This window comes from Ochotona curzoniae, unplaced genomic scaffold (assembly GCF_017591425.1).
Source record: "Ochotona curzoniae isolate NIBS_2020 unplaced genomic scaffold, NIBS_Ocur_1.0 contig_2699, whole genome shotgun sequence".
Classification (NCBI taxonomy): Eukaryota; Metazoa; Chordata; class Mammalia; order Lagomorpha; family Ochotonidae; genus Ochotona; species Ochotona curzoniae.
This window is the reverse complement of record NW_024465561.1, coordinates 4,770,380-4,794,142: the sequence shown is the minus strand read 5'-3', so window position 1 is coordinate 4,794,142 and position 23,763 is coordinate 4,770,380. Positions and strand designations below refer to the sequence as shown.

The 23,763-nt window shown below is 47.4% G+C and overlaps 2 protein-coding genes across 2 annotated transcripts in view; one reads left to right on the top strand and one right to left on the bottom strand.

Annotated features, from left to right (window-relative positions):
- Positions 1–23,763, top strand: part of LOC121153689 (zinc finger protein 566-like) — a 221,779-nt gene that overhangs the window by 44,109 nt on the left and 153,907 nt on the right. The window contains exon 8 of the mRNA XM_040976384.1: positions 22,509–23,621. Within this exon, the coding sequence (XP_040832318.1) occupies positions 22,509–23,621 (1,113 nt within the window). The remainder of the gene's footprint in view (positions 1–22,508; positions 23,622–23,763) is intronic.
- Positions 1–23,763, bottom strand: part of LOC121153686 (zinc finger protein 850-like) — a 277,443-nt gene that overhangs the window by 180,491 nt on the left and 73,189 nt on the right. The gene's annotated exons all lie outside the window — the stretch shown is intronic.

The window sequence follows — 23,763 nt, the reverse complement described above, 5'->3', positions numbered from 1 at the left end:
TACAGGATTCCAAGGCTTTGGGCCGTCCTCGACTGCTTTCCCAGGCCACAGGCAGGGAGCTGGATGGGAAGCAGGTCAGCTAGGATTAGAACTGGCACCCATATGGGATCCTGGTAGTTACAAGGCAAGGACTTTAGCTGCTATGCTACTGCTCCGGGCCCTTTCTCAAATTTTGAGCCCAGGACAATACCATAAAATAAAACAAAACAAAAAGCATATTTATTAACCTAACTACCTCAGCACAAGCAGTTTTTAATTTCTTAACATCCTACTTAGTTAACACTCCTCCCCTTCAACTTGTCACCACACACATACTATTTCCAAGCCGATTCAAAGCCTGGAGCTAGTAGCTTCTTCCGGGTCTCGCACATGGAGCAGGAACCCAAGGCTTTGGGCCATGCTCTACTGCTTTCCCAGGCTGCAAGCAGGGAGCTGGGTGGCATGCGGGGCCGCTGGGATTAGAACCTGCGCCCATATGGGATCTCGGTGTGTTCAAGGCGAGGACTTTAGCCACTAGACCCTTATGCTGGGCCTTGTTTCAGATCTTTTTTTTTTTTTTTATTAATAAATTTTATTTTGACATTCTTTACATAGTTAATTAGGGTAAGAAGGTTCAAGGGCTACAGGAAAGTGGATAATACTAGTATGTTTTCCATATTGTTAGCTTCATATTTAAAGGGGGGTATTTAAGGGAGAAGCCCACCCAATTTCCCACCCTCCCCAGGTCCCGGATGTAGGGCATGCTCTGAGGTTCTTGCTCAAGTGGTTTTGATATTGCCACAGTTATGAATCGCTGTCAATCTTGCCACTCCAAGCACTATGAGATCTTTGAAAAATCCACTGATTGACATAGTCCATCATAGCTTAGATGGTTGGTTGACCTGTTCTGTCTTCTCTCTTTTCTTTGTTAGGGTTCTGAGTCCAGCATTTAGATTAGGAAGATCTCCAAAGAAACTTCTTGTATGTGCTAACAAGTACAGGGCCTGGCACCGTCCATCGCTCCAATCAGCTGGTGGTTGCAATTGCTGGGTTGGTTCTGTTTTCACTCCCAACCTCCATTGGAACCAATGGGTGTTGCAGTCCAGCCTGGTTCTGCCCAGCACATACTTGGCCCTCACATAAACCAGTGGGAGCTGCAGCCTAGGTTGGAGCGACCCACAATAACCCCCACCAGGCCCACTCCCTACCCTGGTTTGCCAGTAAGTGTAGCAGTAATCCAGACTGTCCCACACCCCATTCCACCCCAGCAGCTGTCTTAGTTTTATGTCCTCCTGTGGGAGTGGTAACCCAAGAGGGATGAGCCCACTATTTCCCTCCCAGGCCTCTCCCACTCCCAGATTCCAGTTGATGCTGCCCAAACAACCCTCTCCCACTTTAATTTTGTTTGCACCAGTAGGAATAATCCGCCAAGCCCGGCTTTTCCCTGATCTAGTCCACATGAGGCGCACAGGTGTGGTAGCTCGCCTAGTCTGGTCTGCCCCCATCCCAGCCCATGCTCTCCTGCGGAAGTAGCTGTCCAGCAAAGGAACCCTCCCTTATTCCCCTGCCGGCTCTGCCCACTTCCTTTCTTGTTCTCAGGCTGGTTGGGCGCTGCGGTCCCTTCCGGTACAGGCAACTTCACCTCGGCATTCCATAATGTGCACTGGTCTTTCTTGCGACCGAACCTGGATCGACCCACACTGGTGCCTGGATTTGCCAGTGGATGATGTGGACAGATTCAGCCTGGTCTTGCCCCCACGTCTGCCAATTGTATGCCAGTGTGTAGCTTTCCATGGCCTTTTCTGGGCTGTTTCCTATCATGTTTCTTGCGTTTACCTGCTGGGTCTGTGTCCTGCCAGAGGAGTTGCCCAGGCTCCTCCATCAGAACCTCTCCCAATGCCAGGTTTCACGCTTACCAGTGGGTCCATGAGCCAACCCTACTCAGTCCACCTCCTGTCATAGCAGGAACTGTGGCTTTTCCTGACTGGCCTTCCACCCAATCTGGTTCTTGCTGTTGGATGTTCCAGCCCAGCAATGGTTTGTCCATACCCATGTATGGCACACACATGGCTCAGTAGGGGTTTGAGATCCTGCCTAGTCCATCCCACATCTGCCCTGGTCCTCCAGAACACCAGGGGGAGTCGGGGTCCGGCCCAATTCGGTGCATCCAATCCCAGTCCACACTTGTGCCAAGGGAGACTACAACTGTTTCCAAATCAGAACGCAGCCCCCCTTCCAGGCCACGTGCCCCTTGGTGGGAACCTCAGCCCAGCTAGGGTTGTCCCCTTTGCTCCCCAACCGGGTCTGTTCCCAGCCATAGATCACATGCCTGCCAGTGGATGCTCTGACTCCGCTTGGCACAGCCCCTCCCCTGTCCCGAACGCTGCCTTAGACACTGTGGCTTAGCGTCCCTGGCTCCCACAGACCAGCAGGTACAAGAGCCTAGCTCGGCATGACCTCTGCTCCCTCCTGGTTTCTAGTTTTACTTGTGGGCTAAGGTTTGCTCAGTCGTGCCTAATCTACTCTGTTCCATTACCAGTTGACACATTGGCCAGCTGTTGGAGCTACTTTTGCAGGACAAGCCCCAAGCCATGGCTTCTGCATGACTGGTATTTGGTGCTCAGCATTATTAGTGATTACAAATTTTGCTAAGGAAGAGTTACTGCCTGTTTCAGGTCCAAGAAGCACAATGGGTTCAACCTGGAGCTAATTAAGCAGCAACTCAAAGAACCAAATCCCCAGAGCTCCCTGGCCGGGTGGCCAGCAGGCGGAGCCTGGCACCAATGGCGCACTGGCCGCCAGGGAACGGCTCACCATGTGCACATGGCGGCTGTCCTGGATCCAGGCATGAGACGCCCCGTCCTGAGACCCACCAGCTGCCAGGAGGCTGCTGGAGGTTTAAATAACCCAGGCCCAAGGTCGCGTCCCTCCCAAATCCCATTCACCGCCCCATGAAGGCAGCGGGTGGGTCCCAGACCTGCCCAGTCCCGGAGGCCTCCCCCCCTCGGTCTACTCACCCCAAAGGAAGCGGCCCCCGAAACCCAGCAGGCCCGGGGAAAACAGCTCACCATGTGCACGTGGCGGCCGTCCGGGATCCAGGCGTGAGACACCCTGTCCTGAGACCCACCAGCTGCCCCCTTGTTTCAGATCTTAAAGGAAAAGCTTGTATCTGTTATGGTATAACTATGGCTTTTGTCAAATTTAACTGTGTGTGTGTGTTGATACATGTCTTCGGTCTCTAATACATCACACGTTTATCGTGAAAGCATGAATTGTTTCCCAAGCCCTGCCTGTGTCTGTTGATGTGATCTTATGGGTTTTTTGTGCTTCGGTCTGATGTTGTGGTGTGTCACATTTAGTAACTCCCGTGTGTGGAACAAGGATGGAAGTGTCCTGATGCCTTCCTGAGATGGATCTTACCTGCCCTTGTGAGTGATCTGCTTCCTGTGCTGTTGAATTCAACATGCTAATCTTTTGTTGAAGATTTTCATATACTTGTTTATCAGGGATTTTGGCCTATAGATTTATTTTTTTTCTTTGTTTTCCTTAGGGTCTTAAAAAAAGACCCTTTTTTTATGGGAAAATCAGATACACAGAGAGGAAGATCCCCCATGCACTGATTCACTTACCAAGTGGCTGCAACGGCCAGAGCTGAGCTGATCTGAAGCCAGGAGCTTCTTCCTGGTCCCCTACTTGGGTCAGGGTCCCAAGGCTTTGGGTCACCCTTGGCTCCTTTCCCAGGCCACAAGCAGGGAGCTGGGTGGGAAGCGGGGCCGTTGGGATGTGAGCAAGCAGCCATATGTGATTCTGGTTTGTGCAAGGCGAGGACTTTAGCCAGTTGGCTACCATGCCGGGTCCCCCTTAGAAACTTTTAATTTGCTGATTCTCATCATTTGTTATTGATCTGTTTAAGTTTTCTGTTTTTTTTTTCCTCTTTATTTTCTGTATTCAGTGATTCATTTCTTTTCGATTATCCAGTATGTTTGCACATAGTTGTGTATCAGTTTCTCGTCCTTTGTATTTCTGTGTATCAGTTTTGTCTCCATTTTCATTTTTTAAAATATAATCATTTTTATTTGAAAGGCAGATGTATATAGACGAGAGACAGAGATCTTCCATCTGTTGTTCACTCTGCAAATGCCACAATGGCCAGAGCTGAGCTGAGCCAAAGCCTGGAGCCAGGAGCTACTTCTCTGTCCGCACATGGATGTGGGGGCCTAAGGACTTGAGCTGTCCTCCCCTGCTTTCCCAGGCCATAAGCATGGAGCTGGATGGGAAGTGGAGCAGCTGGGACGTGAACCAGTGGTAGCAGGTAGAGGATTAGCCTGTTGAGCCACAGTGCTGACACCTCCATTTTCATTTCTAATTTTGCTTATGCTGCTTTTTTCCTCATATTCTAGCTAAAAGTGTGTGATTTTGTTTTCAAAGAACCTGAATTTGATTCCATTCATCTTTTTATGTGCCTGTATTCTGTTTTCTGTACTATATTTCCTTCTTTCTCATTGTTTCGTTCTTGTTTTATTTCCTTGGGGTGTAATGTTAGTTTATTAAATTTAAGTCATTTTCATTTAGGTATTTATTGATTTAGATTGTCATATAGAACTGATTTTTTTATATTTCAGATTCTGGTATGTTGTGTTTTCATTCTTTTTTGTATCATGAAGTTTTTAAGTTTATTGTTTAATTTCTTCATCAATTCTTCTATTATTCAGAAGCAAAATTTCTTCTGTTACTGAAGAAGCTATGAAACAAGAAGCTTGATAAGATTTCAGTCTTCTTAATGTGTTAAGGCTTGACTTAGAGAATGTTTCATGTACAATTTTCTCTATATATTTGTTTTCTCTGTATGTTCTATGGGAGCCTGTTAGTCATTTGTCCAGAGTATAGTGTAGCTCTTACTTTTAAATTGATTTTCTGTATGGATTATCTATTTTTTTTAAAGATTTATTTTTATTGCAAAGTCAGATATACAGAGAGGAGGAGAGCCAGAGAGGAAGATCTTCCGTCCGATGATTCACTCCCCAAGTGACTGCAATGGCCGGTGCTTTGCCGATCTGAAGCCAGGAGCCAGGAACCTCCTCCAGGTCTCCCACATGGGTGCAGGATCCCAAGGCTTTGGGCCGTCCTCGACTGCTTTCTCAGGCCACAAGCAGGGAGCTGGATGGGAAGTGGAGCTACCAGAATTAGAACTGGCGCCCCTATGGCATTCAAGGCCAGGACTGTAGCTGCTAGGCCACGGCGCCAGGCCTGATTACTGATTATCTGTTTCTGAAAGTGGAATATTGAAGTCTCTTACTGTTATGGTACAGTTAGTCTCTTTAGAGCAGTTAAAATTTGCTTTGTAGATTTAGGTACTACAGTGTTGGGTGCATGATGTGATGACCTTCAATTGATCCCATTAACATGTAATTTTGTTATATAATCTTTTGTTTCCTTTTATTTTTTTAATTTAAAGTTTATTGTGGCTGATACAAGTATAACAATCCTTGTTCTCATTTGGCCTTCATTTGATTGAAATATTTCTATCATTTTTCAGTCTGTGTGTAACCTTATAAGCGGAATGAATCTCCACTAGGTAATATATAGATGAGCCTTTTTTTAAAATCCATTCAGTCTGTCTGCCTTTGATTGGAGAATATAATCTGTATTTAATATTATTATCTTTTAGTTTATTATTATCATTTTATGATACAGTTCCATAGGCCCTGAGATTTCCCTATGTAATTCCTCCTATATTATTACTATAGTATAGTTCTTCATACATAGTCATCTTTATACCTTTGCTGGCATGAACAGTGGCAGAGTCCAGCATCCTCATGTCAAGATACAGTTAACAGTTTCTTTGTGAGTCCGTCTTTGATCTGGAAGTACAGATGTCTACTGCATTGTGTCCTCACATCTGGATATGATAGTCTCCATTACACAGTTGCCATACATCCCCTTAAATGAAAAGCCACAAAACAGAATCAACAACAGGAGTAAAATAAGAAATTAAAAGTATCATGAAGTTAAATAACATGCTACTGAATGATTAATGTGTCAGTGAAGAGATGAAAAGGAAAATCAAGAGCCTTCTTGAAGAAAACGATGCTGCTGTATGATCTATGAATCATTGAAGATTTTAATCAGAAGTGTTTTGAAGAGATGAAACTCAATGTAAAAAATCAAAATCCATGTGATACAGTTTCCTCTGATCTTTGTTGGTGAGATATATCTTCTGTAGGCAACAAATAGATGTTTTTTTTTTTTTTTAATCCAACCTATGACTTTTGATTGAGGTAATCCGTTTACATTCAGGGTTAATATGTTGTACCACTACTAGAATTCTTTTTTTTTTTTAAAAGATTTATTTTATTTTTTTATTGGAAAGGCGGATATATACAGAGAGGAGAGACAGAGAGGAAGATCTTCCACCAGATGATTCACTCCCCAAGTGAGCGCAACGGCCGATGCTATGCCGATCCGAAGCCAGGAGCCTCTTCCGGGTCTCCCACACGGGTGCAGGGTCCCAAGACTTTGGGCCGTCCTCGACTGCTTTCCCGGGCCACAGGCAGGGAGCTGGAAGGGAAGCGGGGCTGCCGGGTTAGAACCGGCGCCCATATGGGATCCCGGGCGTGCAAAGCGAGGACCTTAACCATTGTGCCACTGCGCCGGGCCCTACTAGAATTCTTGATCTGCTGGCCGTCAGGTCTGAGGGCTCCCTGGACCTGTCTTGGGTGGATCCTGTAGGATGCTAAGTTCTGAGCCAGAACTGAGTTCACTCCGAGCCCAGTGCATGTACAGTACTGTCCACAGCCTTTGCCTCCCTGTACAAGATGGCACTTGATTTGGCTCTGGGGAGCAGAGTGGGCTGTGTAATTCATCTGTTCTCACAACGCCTATCTGGGACCTGCTCTGTCTCTGTTCCTGGTCAAATCAAGCTGCCCACCAGGATGGTCAGTTCTTTGGGTTAACCTCCTGAGCTCCTCCGGTAAAAGTCCCTTCTCACTTTATTGCTGGTGAAGTTCTGGCTGCCAGTGTGGGTCAGATCGCTACTTGCAGAATGCGATTGGTGTATCGGTCACTGCAGCACCACACAGTTGTGTTCACCATTTTCCTGTGTCTGTCAGTCTCCTGGTGCCCCTCTGCACGCGTTCTGTCCTATTTCCTGGAACGTGCCCTCTCTGCCTCACACTGCCTGATGTTTCTCCATCCTTACCCTACTCTGCCATCTTGATTCTCCCAAGAATATTATCATATTTTAAAGACTTATTTATTTGAAAGAATTAGGGAGTGACAGATTCTGCACCTGTTGGTTCACTCCTCATTGGTCACAATGGCTAGGCTAAGCTAGGGATTTCATGTGGTTCTCTCGTGGTGACAGGCACTCAGGTCTTTGCTCTGTTTTCTGCTGGTTTTCCAGGCCGTTAACAGGGAGCTGGATCAAAACTGGAGCAGCTGAAACTCGAACTGGTGCTCACATGCTATGCCAGTGGCTCTGTGCTCTCTGTGTTCAAGATCTGCCACTGGGAGGAGAGCTGAGAGAGCAGCTTGGGAAACTCCTCTCAGGACAGTCCCTGCAGGTGAGTGTAAGAATCAAGATACGGAGCAGCCCAGACCAGCCCAGGGTACAGTACGTGCCAGCATATGTGTGGGTCAGGTCTAGGGGAGGGCCAGGCTAGGCCAGTTCATTATACCCACCAGCAGATGTGAGAACCAGGACAGGGTACAAAACAGGACAGATTGGGCCACAATACCAACCAGTTCACATTAGGCTGGGACTGGGGGCTTGCTGAGCTTGGATTGGCTGCTTGGCACCCACCAGCAGGAGCTGGAACTGGGAATAGACTGGGTCTGTCCAGGCTACAGCACCTGCCAGCAATTGCTGAGTTGAGGTGGACCATGGTAGACTGGGCACAGCACCCAGCAGCACATGTGATACCCTGGACTGGGCAGGCGGGGGGAGGGCGGAGTGTGAGCTTGGTAGGGGGATGCAGGGGGCTCCCCTGCTAGGCTGCTACTGCTGCTGGTGAGCGAGAGAACTGGGACCAGGGGCAGACCAGGTCGGGCATGGTTATAACACAGGTTGGCCTACACATGAACTGGGTTAAGGGTTGAGCTAGGCTGGGCTAAATGTTCACTGGTGTAGGCATGAGCCATAGTAAGGGCAGGCTAGTTAGGCTTTGCCACAGCATCAACTGGCAAGGCCTGGAACTGTGAGCAAGTACTGTCAAGTTAGACTGCAGAACCACCTGGAGATTGCAAGATCTGGGACTGCTGGGTGGGCCCAGCAAGGAAACTGTGGGCACCTCTCTGATGGCCTGCGATGGGAACCAGGGCTGGAAGTGGATCTGGCTGGACAGGCAGTTGCACCTGCTGACATGAGTGGGCTGGATAGTGGGGTTGGTTGGGCTGAGATATGCTCCAAGGCCCATTGATGTGTATAGGAACTGAATGGGAAGTGGAACAGTCTGGGGCATATACCGGCATGCGCAGGAACCAGGGCTGGGGGTGGGCCTTGTGGGGGTTACTGAGAGTCGCCCATTAGGCTACGGCTCCTGCTGATATACGTGAAGGCCAAATGTTTGGTGGGCAGGGTTTGGCTGGACTGCAGCATCCATTGGTTTGCCTAAGAGATGGGGCTGGAGACAGCACTGGCTCAGTGACTGCAGCCACCGGTGTGTGTATGGGATGGTGTCAGTGACAGATTGAGCTGGACCCTGTATTAGCAAGCACATGCAAGAGTTGGGTCTAGAATCATCTTAGACGGAATTTCTTTGGGGATACATTAGAATTGGGTTTTCAATCACCTCAGATGGGGTTTTTTTGGGGATTTCTCCAAATGAACTGTTGGACTGAGAACTCCAACCATGGGGGAATTATAGGATTGGTGGACTGACTGTAGAGTGCATGTGTCAAAACTGGACCTCCTCAGTGGAAAAACAGAGCGGTGTACAGCATGCCCAAATGCACATGGAGAATATGACAGTCCGTTGGGACCTGCAGAGCTCGTCTGATACCATAACAGAGGAAGGAGGGCAGAACCAGTTGAACAATTACTCCAGCCAAGCATGGACAGTAAATTTCTGGGTGAATGGAGACTCTAAGGTGGACTGTCAGCCAATGGACCTTGGAAGGATTTTCTCATCCTTGGATCAACAAGATTGACAGCATTTCAGAACTATTGAAAGCACTTAAGCAGAACCCTTGGAGCATGCTCCATATTGGGGACCCTGGGATGACACTGGGTGGCCATTCCCCATCTCTGGGTACTGGGGTGGTTGAGTTAGGTTGAGATGCTATGTGTGGCTTCTCCCATTCTCTTTTCCCTTCTCCCAGATACAAGAAGAAGAAAATATCAAAAAAATGGTCTTTTCCACTTTCCCCTATTACTCCACCCTTCCCACCCTAATCAGTGGTCCACATGGGTATGCATCCTTCTCAACTAAGTAAACATCAGCAAAAATAAAATTAAAAAAAGAGGGAGCACACTGGAAGGCGGAAGCTCCCTGCTGCGAGCGGCTCTGTGCCCTCTGGGCTCCAGGGCCTCCGGGGCTGGTGTGGGGCAGGACGTGTCCTAGAGCCTGCATGTGGTGTAGCGCTGTGGTGTTTATGACCACGCACTCCTTGGGCTTGTTTACTCTTTCTTTTTAAACTTTTTTTTTTAAGATTTATTTATTTTTTATTACAAAGTCAGATATACAGAGAGGAGGAGAGACAGAGGAAGATCTTCCTTCCGATGATTCACTCCCCAAGTGAGCGCGACGGCTGATGCTATGCTGATCTGAAGCCAGGATCCAGGAACTTCCTCCAGGTCTCCCACACAGGTGCAGAGTCCCAAGGCTTTGGGCCGTCCTCGACTGCTTTCCCAGGCCACAAGCAGGGAGCTGGATGGGAAGTGTAGCTGTCGGGATTAGAACCAGCGCCCATATGGGATCCTGGCACGTTCAAGGCAAGGACTTTAGCCGGTAGGCCATGCCGCCGGGCACCTAGACTTATTTTTATTGGAAAGGCAGAGATACACGGAGAAGGAGAGACAGCAAGATCTTCCATTTGCTGGTTCACTTGGCCAGAGCTGAGTCAATCTGAAACCAGGCTCCAGGAGCTGCTTCTGGGTCTCCTATGTGGGTGCAGGGTCCCAAGGCTTTGGGCCGTCCTCGACTGCTTTCCCAGGCCACAAGCAGGGAGCTGGAAGGGAAATGGAACAGTCAGGGTGAAAACTGGCACCCACATGGCATCCCAGTGGACGCAGAGCAGGGATTGAGCCACTCGCCTGGGGCTGCTGACATTAGCATTGAGGTGGTGTAGGGGAAGGGGTCCAGGTTGCTGTGTCGGTCACTCGAAGCTGCGTGGTGACGCTCTGGGGCAGGATGGGGTGGAAGTGGTTACGGGCATGTACTTTGGTCTCAGATAAACCTTGTGCTGGATTTTCCTGTGGTAGTGCTGGCTTGGGTTCCAAGGCTAAGTCCTTTGTTTCTCTCCCCACGTGAATGATAGCCCTTACACTGTGGGATCCCTTCCCTTGGGATTTGGGGAGCAGTGAGGCAAGTAATGCAAAACATTTTTCACCGTCTTGCATGCGTCTTGTTTTGCTACAGCTGGGTATGGTTGATCTCTCACTCGTTTCCTTAGTTCTTTGAAGGCATTTTTAGTTGTAGACAGATGTTAAAATTATTCCTGCAGTGTGATAGAACATCTTCAGTTCTCTGCCCTCTGAGAGCTATTTTTGATAAGTTATTGGTTATTTCTTTTTAAAAAATATTTATTTACTTATTTGAAGAAGAGAATTCAGAATTAGGAGAGACAGAGCTTTTTCAACTGCTGGTCCATTCCCCAGTTGGCTGTAAATGCCTAGACTGGGCCAGGCCAAAACGCAGAGATTCTTCCAAGTCTCCCACCTGGTTCCAGGGAGCCTGGCACCTACGTCATTTCCTTACTTTGTGGGCTTAAGCAGGGAGCTGGATCAGGAGTGGAGCAGCTGCCGCTCAGGTTGCTGTCTGCGAGGTTGCTGGCGCTGCAGGCTGTAGCGTCACATGCTGCGCCCGCAGCGCCGGGCCCGGTTATTTCTTTTCTAGTGATTCTTCCATTCTTGTTTCCCTCAAGTGAGGCAGAAATCTGAAATTTCAAAGCAAAAACCAATATAAAAGGGGATTAACTTTTGAGTTGGATAAATGATTTTCTTTTTTTTTTAAAGATTTATTTTTAAATTTTTATTGGAAAGGCGGATATACAGAGAGGAAGATCTTCCGTCCGATGATTCACTCCCCAAGTGAAAGCAATGGCCGATGCTATGCCGATCCGAAGCCAGGAGCCTCTTCCTGGTCTCCCCTGCGGGTGCAGGGTCCCAAAGCCTTGGGCCATCCTCGACTGCTTTCCCAGGCCACAGGCAGGGAGCTGGAAGGAAAGTGGGGCTGCCGGGATTAGAAATGGTGCCCATATGGGATCCCGGGTGTGCAAGGCGAGGACCTTAACCACTGTGCCACTGCGCCAGGCCCGATTTATTTTATTGCAAAGTCAGATATACAGAGAGGAGGAGAGACAGGAAGATCTTCAATCCGATGGTTCACTCCCCAAGTGACGGCAATGGCTGGTGCTGTGGCGATCTGAAGCCAGGAACCAGGAACCTTCTCTAGGTGTCCCCCATGTGGGTGCAGAGTCCTAAGGCTTTGGGCCGTCCTCGACTGCTTTCCCAGGCCACAAGCAGGGAGCTGGATGGGAAGTGGAGCCACCAGGGTTAGAACCGGTGCTTCAGTAGGATCCCAGTGCGTTCAAGGCAAGGACTTTAGCCACTAGGCCACCGCACCGGGCCTGTGATTTTGTGTTTTAGAAGTTCAAGCAGGATCCCAGCACTGCAGAGGAGGCCCTGTTAGGATGGTTTTGGCCCTTCTTCAGCCCTTTGAAGTTGTGTCAGAAGGAAGAGAAGGTTGACAGTGCTGTTTAATTAAATATCCAGACGAATCGGAGTAATCCGGTATTGGCATGGTCAGATGGAGATCTGGTCAGAAATCATCCTGCAGGCGGATCTGGGCTTTTGTTCCCAAGTTGTAGTTGCTCAAGTGGATTTCATCAGGGTTTGGGTTTCTGTGCTATGTATGCCTACAGTTGGTTAAATAAGTTAAAATATGTCTGTTGTAGCGAGGAGTGGTGGGAAGCGGGAATGGAAAAGAACAAAGTGTGACTGCAGACGTCCGTTGGTGTGGGTCCGATGGACAGCTGCGCTCATGGGTTCCTGTTCCTTTTCCAGGTCTGGCTTGTCTGGACCCTGCAGATTGCGAAGAGAAACCTTGAAAGGGACCGACTGGTGGTTGCTGCTCTGAAACCATGGCGCATGTAAGTTAATGTGTGTCTCTGGTTGTGAAGTCCCTGTGACTCAGGCTGCAGAAGCACGTGTGCGCCCTGGAGCTCCGTGGGGGCCTCCGTTCAGGAACCTGCTGTGATTTCTCTCCTGGGGAGACGTGGGGACTCAGACTCGTGTTCCCCCTCTCTGCGCTTTGATGCTTCCAATAATGTGGAACATCATGATCAAATCTTCTATTTTGGGCAGAATTGAAATGCCTTGTGAAATCTTCACATTTTGTCGTGTCCCCATGGAAACTGTCTTCTGTTGGGATAACTTTTGATTATAATACTTACTCTTGGGGCGGGCGTTTGGCTCAGCTGCTAGGGTGGCATGTGGGTTGCTCGTGTCCCATACGGAAGGGCCTGGGTTCAAGTGCAGCCTGCCGGCCTGATTCCAGCCTCCTGTGTGTGTGCCCTAGGAGTCAGAGGAGATGGCTCCTGTGGTTGGGTATCTGCTTCCTAAATGGGAGACTGAGATGACACTTCAGGCTGCTGGCGCCCGCCTTGCTCAGCCCCGACGGCTGCGGGCGTTTGGAGAATGAAGCAGCATGTGCAACATCTATTTCCTTCTTTTTTCCTATGTCTCTTTGCCTTTCAAATTAAGCAAGCACAACCTTAAACAAAAACAAATGGGCCCAGTGCTGTGGCCTAGCAGCTAAACTCATCGCCTTGAATGTGCCAGAATCCCATGTATGTGCCAGTTCTAATCCTGGCAGCTCTGCTTCCTGCTTGTGGCCTGGAAAAGCAGTCGAGGACGGCCCAAAGCCTTGGGACCCTGCACTGGCGTGGGAGACCCAGAAGAGCTCCAGGTTCCTGGCTTTGGATCAGCTCAGGTCCAGCCATTTTGCTTGCTTGGGGAGTGAACCATCAGACAGATCTTCCTGTCTCTCCTCCTCTCTATACATATATCTGACTTTGCAGTAAAAATAAATAAATCTTTAAACAAACAAACAAAGCATATTCCCTTCAATACAGTGATTTTTTTTTTTGCTTTTAAAAAATATTTATTTGTTTCTATTGGAAAGTCAGATATGCAGAGAGGAGGAGAGACAGGAAGATCTTCCATCTGCTGATTCATTCCCCAAGTGACTGCGGTGGCCGGCACTGAGTCCGTCCGAAGCCAGGAGCTTCTTCCAGGTTTCCTTCGCGGGTGCAGGGTCCCAGGTTTGGACCGTTCTCGACTGCTTTCCCAGGACACAGCAAAGAGTTGAATGGAAAGTGGGGCTGCTGGGATTAGAACTGGCGCCCATATGGGATCCTGATTTGTGCAAGGCGAGGACTTTTAGCCACTAGGCTACTTTGCTAGCCTCTGGTCTATATAGGAAATGTTTATGTTCTCATTATATGGATCATAGTTTTGCAAAGGTTTTGGATAATTTACTAAGATGTGTTATATGTTGAAAACCATACATGTAGAACATGTACATGCATTTTCAAAATTGAGTACATCTTTGCTTCTAGCTCAGAAAAAGGAATGCTGGGCCTGGTGCAATAGCGTAGTGGTTAAAGTCCTTGCCTTGCACACACCTGGGATCCCATCTGGTCCCCTGTTCTAATCCTGATGGCCCTGCTTCCCATCCAGCTACCTGCTTGTAGCCTGGGAAATCGGTCAAGGATGGCCCAAAGTCTTGGGACCCTGCACCCATGTGGGATACCCAGAAGAGGTTCCTGGTTCCTGGCTTTGGTTCGGCACAGCACCAGCCATTGCGCTCACTTGGAGAGTGAATCAGATGGAAGATCTTCCTCTCTCTCTCTCCTCCTCTTTGTGTATCTGACTTTGCAATAAAAATAAATTAAAAAAAAAAAAAAAGAAAAAAAGAAAAAGGAATGCTACTAGCATCTCCTGCCTCCCCCTTTCGTCGCTTCCCAGCTCAAACTTTACATACCCTAAATCAATTTTTTGTATTGTTAGAACATCTGTTTTCTTGGACTGATGCTGCTCAGTACCCTTCCTCCTGGGGGAGCCTCAGTGTAATTCAGATGTGACTGTTAGAATGTCAGAAAGGTCTGCATGGGTTGGGCCAGTCTCTGCTCCTGCTCCTGCTGCTCAGGGGGGTGCCAGAGCATCACCCCGAACGGGAGCCCCCTGCTCTTACATTCCTGCTGGAAAGGCTCTTCTGTAGTGGATATCTTTTTTTTTTTTTTTTTAACCAAAGTCAGAGATACGTATAGAGAGAAGGAGAGACGGAAATATCTTCCATCTGATGATTCACTCCCCAACTGAACGCAACAGCCTGTGCTGAGCCGATCCAGAGCCAGGAGCCAGGAACCACCTCCAGGTCTCCCACACCGGTGCAGGGTCCCCAAGCCTTGGGCCGTCCTCGACTGCTTTCCCGGGCCACAGGCAGGAGGAAGCTGGATGGGAAGTGGAGCAGTCAGGACAGGAACCAGTGTCCATAATGGGATCCTGGTGAATGCAAGGCAAACACTTTAGCTACTAAGCTACTGTGCCAGGCCCAATAAAATTTCCTTTAAGAGGTGGAAAAGATGAGTTTCTTCAAGTGGGAATCCTGAGTAAAGTTGTGCGTGGAGAAGGAAGCAAATAAGCAAGAAAAGTGAATTTAGAAAAAGGAAAAAAAAAAATGCAGCTGAAGTCATGTGTGTACAGACCCACTGTGCCCTATAACATTCTAAACCAGTTGGAGGTTTAGAATGAACACATATTACATTATAGCATTGTGATTTTTTTAAAAAAAGATTTATTTATTTTATTGAAAAGGCAAATGTACGGAGAGGAAGATCTTCCATCTGATGATTCACTTCCCAAGTGAACCGAAACGGCCGGTGCTGTGCCAATCCGAAGCCAGAAGACAGGAACTTGTGTCCGGGTCTCCCACATGGGTTTAGGGTCCCAAGGCTTTGGGCCGTCCTTGACTGCTTTCCCAGGCCACAGGTAGGGAGTTGGAAGGGAAGCGGGGCTGCCGGGATCAGAACCGGGGCTCATATGGGATCCTGGCACGTTCAAGGTGAGGACCTTATCCATCATGCTCTCGTGCCGAGCCCATAGCATTGTGATTTTTAAATAATGGGAAAATAGGGCCCGGCACAGCGGCCTAGTAGCTGAAGTGTTTTCGCCTTGAATGCAACTGGGATCCCATATGGGTTACCAGTTCTAATCCTGGCAGCTCCACTTCCCATCCAGCTCCCTGCTTGTGTCCTAGGAAGCAGTCAAGGATGGCTTGAAGCCTTGGGACCCTGCACCCGTGTGGGAGACCTGGAGGAAGTTCCTGGCTCCTGGCTTTGGATCTGCGCAGCTCTGGCCATTGCGGCCACTAGGGGAGTGAATCATCGGATGAAAGATCTTCCTATCTCTCCTCCTCTGTGTATATTTGACTTTCCAATAAAAACAACTAAAGCTTTGATAAAATGGGAAAATAATGCAGTTAGGATAAATGATTTTCAGAAATGGGTTATTGATGTCAGTTTTGAACTCTTGTTTTGAGCTTTGAGGATTTATGATTTGACAAAACAGAGTTTGGTCCTGTTTGTTTATAGGGAAAACTTGAAGCTCTTGACAGATGGAGTTTTTTCAAATATGTAAGATGTCATTTAGTATTAATTGGTCTGTGTGAGTGGACTTAAGGATTAGATCGGGATGTTCTTGGGCCTTGTCTGGTATGCCCTGGGTCCCGGTTCTCAGCAGACACCCCGCACCTCTCCGCCCCAGGGAAAGGCGTCTGCCTGTCTCGTCCCTCCCTCGGCTGAACCGTGTGCTCCATCCTGGCCTCTCCCAGGAGGAAGTGATATTTGTCTCCTTTCTTACCTTTGAAGTTATTCAAGCAACCACATTATTCTAAAAAGAAACAGGAAATGCCTCACTGTCTTATTAATACACAATTTGCCTCTGCTTGTTCCCTGTGATTCTGAGTAGCCTTGTATAACATGAAATTTTTATTTCATTAGAGAAATTTTTATTAGTCCTTTAGTTATGATCATTAAAGGGAAAAGAGATAGGAGATCTCAAATTTCTTAAGACTTTATGATGGATTGGGCAAGCGTTTAGTATTATTAGGCATATTTGGCATAATTAAGATGCCACCTGGGGGGCCACTTCTCATATTGGAGTTCTTGGGTCTGTGTCCTGGTCCCACTTCTGATTCGAGCTTTTTGCAGATGGTGACTAAAGTGGCAGGGTCCCTGACATGAGTTCCTGGCTCCTGCCTCGGGCCCCGCCCAGCCCTGGCTGTCACAGCCAGTTGAGAGGATGAACCAGCAAATACAAGATGAGTGAAAGAATTTATCATGTGATCACTTAATATGAAGATATCTTATGTGCAGTGTTTCGTTCAAAAAAGTTTTAAAGATTTGTTTTTTATTTATTTGAAAGGCAGAGTTGCAGAGAGGAGAGACAGAAATGTATCTTGCATCTGCTGCTTCACCTCCCCAGATGACTGTGATGACGGCTGAGGGGGTGCCAGGCACAGGACAGACGCCTGGAGCTTCCTCGGGTCTCCCACACGGGAAGCAGGGACCCATGTAGCCAGCAATCCTCCGCTGCTCTTCCAGGCGAACCAAGAGGGAATTACATTGGAATTGGAGCAGCTGTGGCTTGAAATGATACTCATGTGGATTGCTTGAGTCAAAGATGGCTTAACCCACTATGCCACAGTGCCAGCCCCGCTTTTGGTAATTTTATTCGTTTCCAGATATGTTTGAAGAAAAGTTTGCTCTTTTCTGCAACATACAACTCTTCAGTACCCCTGGGCAGTCTGCTGCAGTGTTACTCATTTTCTTACTGTCCCCTGCTATGAAATATTGGCATGCTTTGTGACCCAGTGTCTGCTCTGCGATCCTCAGTCTCTCCATCTTCCCCGTTAATGCAGAGTTTGTTTTTTAGGGGCCAGTGACGTTCAGGGACGTGGCCATAAACTTCTCACAAGAAGAATGGGAGTTCCTGGACTCGGCCCAGAGGGACCTGTACAGGGATGTGATGTGGGAGAACTACAGCAACTGCCTCTCACTGGGTAAGGTTTGCCTTAAGTGGTGACGAAATTTCTGTCAGTTTCAGGACTATATTTTTTGAAAACTAGGTTAACTTTTACTCTGTGTTTCCTGAGGAATAGTTTAAACTTTCTTAGGTTTGAGATAAACCTTATTGGAAAAGTAGATATACAGAGATGAGTAGAGACAGAGAGGTAGATCTTCTGTCTGATGATTCACTCCCCAAGTGGCTGCAATGGCAGGAACTGAGCCAATCCAAAGCCAGGAGACTGGAGCTCTTCTGGGTCTCCCACATGGGTACAGGGTCCCAAGGCTTTGGGCTGTCCTCGACTGCTTTCCCAGGCCACAGGTAGGAGCTGGATGGGAAGTGAGGCAGCTGGGATTAGAACCGGCACCCATATGGGATCCCGGGTGTGTGCAAGGCAAGGAGTTTAACCACTGTGATATTGCGCTGGGCCCCTTTCAGGCTCTTTAACTGCCAATTTCCCCGCTGTTTTTTTTTTTTTTTTTTAAGATTTATTTTTATTATTTTTTATTGGAAAGGCGGATATACAGAGAGGAGAGACAGAGAGGAAGATCTTCCGTCCGATGATTCACTCCCCAAGTGAGCCGCAACGGGCCGATACTATGCCGATCCGAAGCCAGGAGCCTCTTCTGGGTCTCCCACGCGGGTGCAGGGTCCCAAAGCTTTGGGCCGTCATCAGCTGCTTTCCCAGGCCACAGGCAGGGAGCTGGAAGGGAAGTGGGGCTGCCGGGATTAGAACCGGCGCCCATATGGGATCCCGGGCGTGCAAGGCGAGGACCTAACCACTTGCGCCACCGCGCCGGCCCTCCCCGCTGTTTTAATTGCTGTGTTTGAAGATGGCAGAAGCATTGTCCAAGGAACTAGATTTCATATCATGTTTGAGCTTAGAGCTGACAGGGCTGCTTCATGCTCCTTCTGAGTCTTCCTGAACCGAGACGGGTTGTGAGCTGCTTTAAAGCCGGTCTTAGGGAAAAGAAGGCATTTGGCACAGCACATCGAGGGCTTAGATGTGGGACATCCCGCTTCCCACCAATGCAGCCCTTCGGAGATAGCACTGATGGCCCCAGCAGCTGGTTCCTGCGACCCACGTAGACTGCATAGATGGAGTTCCTGGCTCCAGCCCAGCCCTAACTATTCTAACCGTATCAGCAGTAGACCAATGGATGGGTGAGCTCTCTCTGTAAAATAAAATAACAATAAAACAAAACAACCAAGGGGACCTGTAGAACATGTGTAATGTTTGTTGATTCAGCAACATTGAAATCAAAACTTGAATCAACAACACTCTGTGGTAAGAAACAGATTCATTTCTGTCTGTGACAGGTAAAATCTAAGGACCTTACGTTGGACGTTGAGTGAATATCCTAGCAAGGATATGAGCTGTATTAGACAACGTACTATTCACCTTCCCCCCCCAAAAAGGACATTAAAATAAAACATTATTAAAGATATCACTCTTTTGGGCCCGGTACGGCGGCCTAGCAGCTAAAGCTCTCACCTTGAACACACCAGGATCCCATATGGGCGCCGGTTCTAATCTTGGCAGCTCGACTTCCCATCCAGCTCCCTGCTTGTGGCCTGGGAAAGCAGTCGAGGATGGCCCAGAGCATTGGGACCCTGCACCCACGTGGGAGAATTTGAGGAGGTTCCTGGCTCCTGGCTTCGGATTGGCTCAGCACCGGCTGTTGTGGTCACTTGGGGAGTGAATCATCGGACGGAAGATCTTCCTCTCTGTCTCTCCTCCTTTCTGTATATCTGACTTTGTAATAAAAACAAATCTCTAAAAGAAAAAGATAACACTCTTATTTTGTGTATATAGATCTGTCGTTTGTATTGAAATACTATTTTAAGCATTGTACGTTATATAATTCTCACAGCAACTCTGACAGAGTTATCTTCTCCTGATTTCAGGAGAATCCCTTACATGAAGGTGCTTAGGGAGCGCAGCCACAGAGGCGTAATTGGAAGGCAGACAGTCAGAGAGTGTGTGCTCAGCTTCTTTAGTGTTGCCTCTCAACAGAAACACTGAGTTTAGAGTAAGTGAAGGCCTGTTCTGAATGCCTGGCGGCCTGGCCCTCATACACGTGTTCCTCACTTCCCTTCAGGTTTTTTCCTTAGGCTCTACAGTAGACAGTTTTGACCTATAAATTTTTTTTTTAAAGATTTATTTTTTATTACAAAGTCAGACATACAGAGAGGAGAGACAGAGGGGAAGATCTTCCATCCGATGACTCACTTTCCAAGTGAGCGCAACGGCTGGTGCTGCGCCGATCCGAAGCCAGGAGCCAGGAACCTCCTCAAATTCTCCCACACGGGTGCAGGGTCCCCAGGCTTTGGGCCGTCCTCGACTGCTTTCTCAGGACACAAGCAGGGAGCTGGATGGGAAGTGGAGCCTCCGGGATTAGAACCGGCGCCCATATGGGATCCTGGCATGTTCAAGGTGAGGACTTTAGCTGCTAGGCCACTGGGCCAGGCCCTTGACCTATAAATTGTAAAATCAGGATTCAGTTCATCTAAATTTATAATTTCATGTCGTGTTTTTCAGCTGGACCTTTCGCTTCTAATCCAAATTTGATTACTTTGTTGGACGAAGGAAAGGAACCTGGAATGGCTGTTAGGGACGGGAGAAGAAACTGCTGCCCTGGTGAGTAAGGCCCGAGCAGGCAGTGAGGAAGTCAGTACTCCAGGTGCTGTGGCCGGGTGCGATGGGCTGTGCCCTAGAGTATTTTGGGGCTCTGTCTTCAAAAGCCCATGGGCTCTGCAGCAAAAAGGCTGAAACTTGAAGCTTAGTAAACACTTTTAAGCTTGGACTAGCAGGGAAGCTTCCTATTAACTTTTATTATTACTTTATTATTACATACTCTCTTATCCTGTTTCCTGATTCACACAAAGGAATTTTTTTAAAAAAAATTTATTTATTTTTATTACAAAGTCAGATATACAGAGAGGAGGAGAGACAGAAAGAAAGATCTTCCGTTTGATGATTCACTCCCCAAGTGAACTGCAATGGCTGGTGCTGTGCCTATCTGAAGCCAGGAGCCAGGAACTTTCTCCAGGTCTCCCACACAGGTGCAGGGTTCCAAGGCTTTGGGCCATCCTCGACTGCTTTCTCAGGCCACAAGCAGGGAGCCGGATGGGAAGTGGAGCCGCCTGGATTAGAACCAGTGACTATATGGGATCCTGGCGCGTTCAAGACGAGGACTTTAGTCGTTAGGCCACCACACTGGGCCCAAAGGAATGGTTTTCTGTAGAAGACCAAAAAAAAAAAAAACCAATAGGAAAAGGTGATAAAGCTAAAAGTTGTGTGTGTGCGTGTTTAAGGATTCATTCATTTTTATTGGAAAGTCAGAAATACAGAGAGGAGAGACACAGATTCTCCACCTGCTGGTTCACTCCCCAAGCGGCTGCACTGGCCAGAGCTGAGCTGATCCAAAGCCAGGAGGCAGGAGCTTGGTTTTGGTGTGGCTCACATCTGTTTGCTACAGGCATTTGGGGAGTAAACCAGAGGTTGTAAGAATTTGCCTTTCAAATAAAACGGAAAAAAAAAAAAGAACAAGAGTGCTAAAAATAACTTTGTGCCAGTATATTTGACAAATTAGATGGAAAATTTTCTTGAAAACATCAGTGTACCAGGTAACACCATATAAAAAAGAAAAGGAATTATGTAGTAACTGTACTCCTTATCAGAAAACTCTTCCTAAAGAAAATGTCAAGTATAGTTTGTTTCATGTGTTCTGTTAAACATTTAAGAGGATAGCTACAATATTGTGCAATATTCTTTCAGACAAGGAAGGAACACTTCTCAACTGTAGGTCTTACAACATTGGCTAAGAAGGTATACACACACTTATTCGTATCCATCGTGTATCTCTGTATATCTGACTTTCCAGTAGAAATAAATAAATCTTTGGGAAAAAAAAAAAAAGATCCTCTAACACGAAGTTTTAAGGACTAAGTTTGAAAAAAACATAAAATTATGCTGAAGGTGATGAAATATTGCTAAGAAGAATCTAAATGGAGAGATGATTTTTAGGAGGGGAAGACTTAGTGGTATAAAGATACCAATTTTATAAATTCTGTACAGTGCAATCGCAATCCTAAGCAGCTGCTTGGTCTCCTGCATGGGTGCAGGGGCTCAAGGACATGGGCCATCTTCCGCTGCTTTCCCAGGCCGTAAGCAGTGATCTGGATGAAAGTGGAGCAGGTGGGATATGAACCAGTGCCCATATGGGATGCTGGCACCAGCAGCAGAGGATTGGCCAGTGGAGCCGTCACGCCTTTCCCTGTTGGGGGCTTGTTTTTATTTATAATGGGTTTACACTGAGATCCATAGTTTCTGCTTTATTTATGTGCATTTAAATATCCGCAAAGCAGCCTTCATTGAAGTGAGCTGCCTGTCAGTTTATCCCTTGGGTTAGCAGCGACTACATTGATTAGCACACTGAAAGTCAGCTTGTCCACGTTGTGTGCTTGCCCCGTCCCTGTTTCTCCCTTGAGCTCTGTTGTTTCTGCCTTGTAATTTTGTAGATTATTGTTTCACCAGAGATGCCTGTGTTGCAGAGGGCTAATAATTCACTTGTGTTTTTTTTTTTTTAAAGATTTATTTTTATTGGAAAGTCAAATATAGAGAGGAGAAACAGATAGGAAGATCTTCCATCCACTTATTCATTCCCTAAGAGGCTGTGATGGCCAGAGCTATACTGGTCCGAAGCCAGGAGCCTGGAGCCTCTTCCGGATCTCCATGTGGGTGCAGGATCCCAAGGCTTTGGGCTGTCCTTGACTGCTTTCCCAGACAGCAAGCAGGGAACTGGATGCAAAGCGAGGCCCCTGGGATTAGAACGAGTGTCCATGTGAGATCCTGGCCATAAGCAAAGCAAGAACTTTAGCTGTTAGCTCTAGGCCCATGGTTCTCTTGATAGGCATTATTTCAAGTGTCTTTTCTTGGAAATTTTCTTTGGAGTAGGAAAACATTGTGTTTTTTGTTTGTTTGTTTCAGATGTGGAGTCCAGATGTGGGACCAGCACTTTATCACCAGAAAGGGGTATTTATGAAATTTATTCATTCCAGTGGGAGGTAATTGAAAAAATCAAAAGCTGTGGCCTCCAGGGCTTGGTTTTTAGAGATGATTGGAAATGCAAAAGCAAGATTGAAGAGGAAAAGGAGCCAAAGAACACTTGTTTTGAGCAAGGAAACGCTCTCTCTGAACAAATGGCCTCTTACAAAAAGCCAAATATTCTTGCTGACTACCAGGTAATTCATAATGGAGAAAAAATATATGAATGTAAGGAATGTAGGAAAACCTTTATTCGTCGTTCAACTCTGAGTCAGCACTTGAGAATTCACACTGGTGAGAAGCCTTACGCGTGTAAGGAGTGCGGGCAGGCCTTTAGGCAACGTGCACACCTCATTCGCCATCATAAACTTCACACTGGGGAGAAACCCTATGAGTGTAAGGAGTGTGGCAAGGCCTTCACAGTCCTCCAAGAACTCACTCAGCATCAGAGACTTCATACTGGTGAAAAACCTTACGAATGCAAGGAGTGTGGGAAGGCATTCAGGGTACATCAGCAGCTGGCTCGACACCAGAGGATTCACACTGGTGAGAAACCCTACGAGTGCAAGGACTGTGGGAAGACCTTCAGACAGTGCACCCACCTCACTCGACACCAGAGGCTTCACACCGCCGAGAAGCTCTACGAATGTAAGGAGTGTGGGAAAGCCTTTGTGTGTGGTCCAGACCTTAGAGTGCATCAGAAAATTCATTTTGGCGAGAAACCTTACACATGTAAGGAATGTGGGAAGGCTTTTAGAATATGTCAGCAGCTCAGTGTCCACCAGAGCATCCACACCGGAGAGAAACCCTATGAGTGTAAGGAATGTGGGAAGACTTTCAGATTAAGACAGCAACTTGTTCGGCATCAGAGAATACACACTCGTGAGAAACCCTACGAATGTGTGGAGTGCTGGAAGACATTTAGTAGTTACTCCCAACTTATTTCACATCAGAGCATTCATATTGGTGAGCGACCTTACGAGTGCGAAGAATGTGGGAAGGCTTTTAGACTGCTGTCCCAGCTGACCCAGCATCAGAGTATCCACACTGGTGAGAAACCTTACGAATGTAAGGACTGTAGAAAACCCTTCAGATTGCTCTCTCAGCTCACTCAGCACCAGAGTATCCACACTGGTGAGAAACCTTACGCGTGTAAGGAGTGTGGGAAGGCCTTTAGGCTTTACTCATTTCTTACTCAGCATCAGAGGATTCACACTGGTGAGAAGCCCTACAAATGTAAGGAGTGTAAGAAAGCCTTTAGACAACACTCACACCTGACTCAGCATCAGAAGATTCATAGCGGAAGTTAGCAGACAAAAAACCTTCAGACACGCATTATGTTCTGGAACATCAGGAAAGTCATTCTTGAAAACATTCCGTGCTCACAACCAAGTGTCGTTTTATATTGGAATCTGTTGCTTTGGAAACTTCTGTCACCTTTTACTTT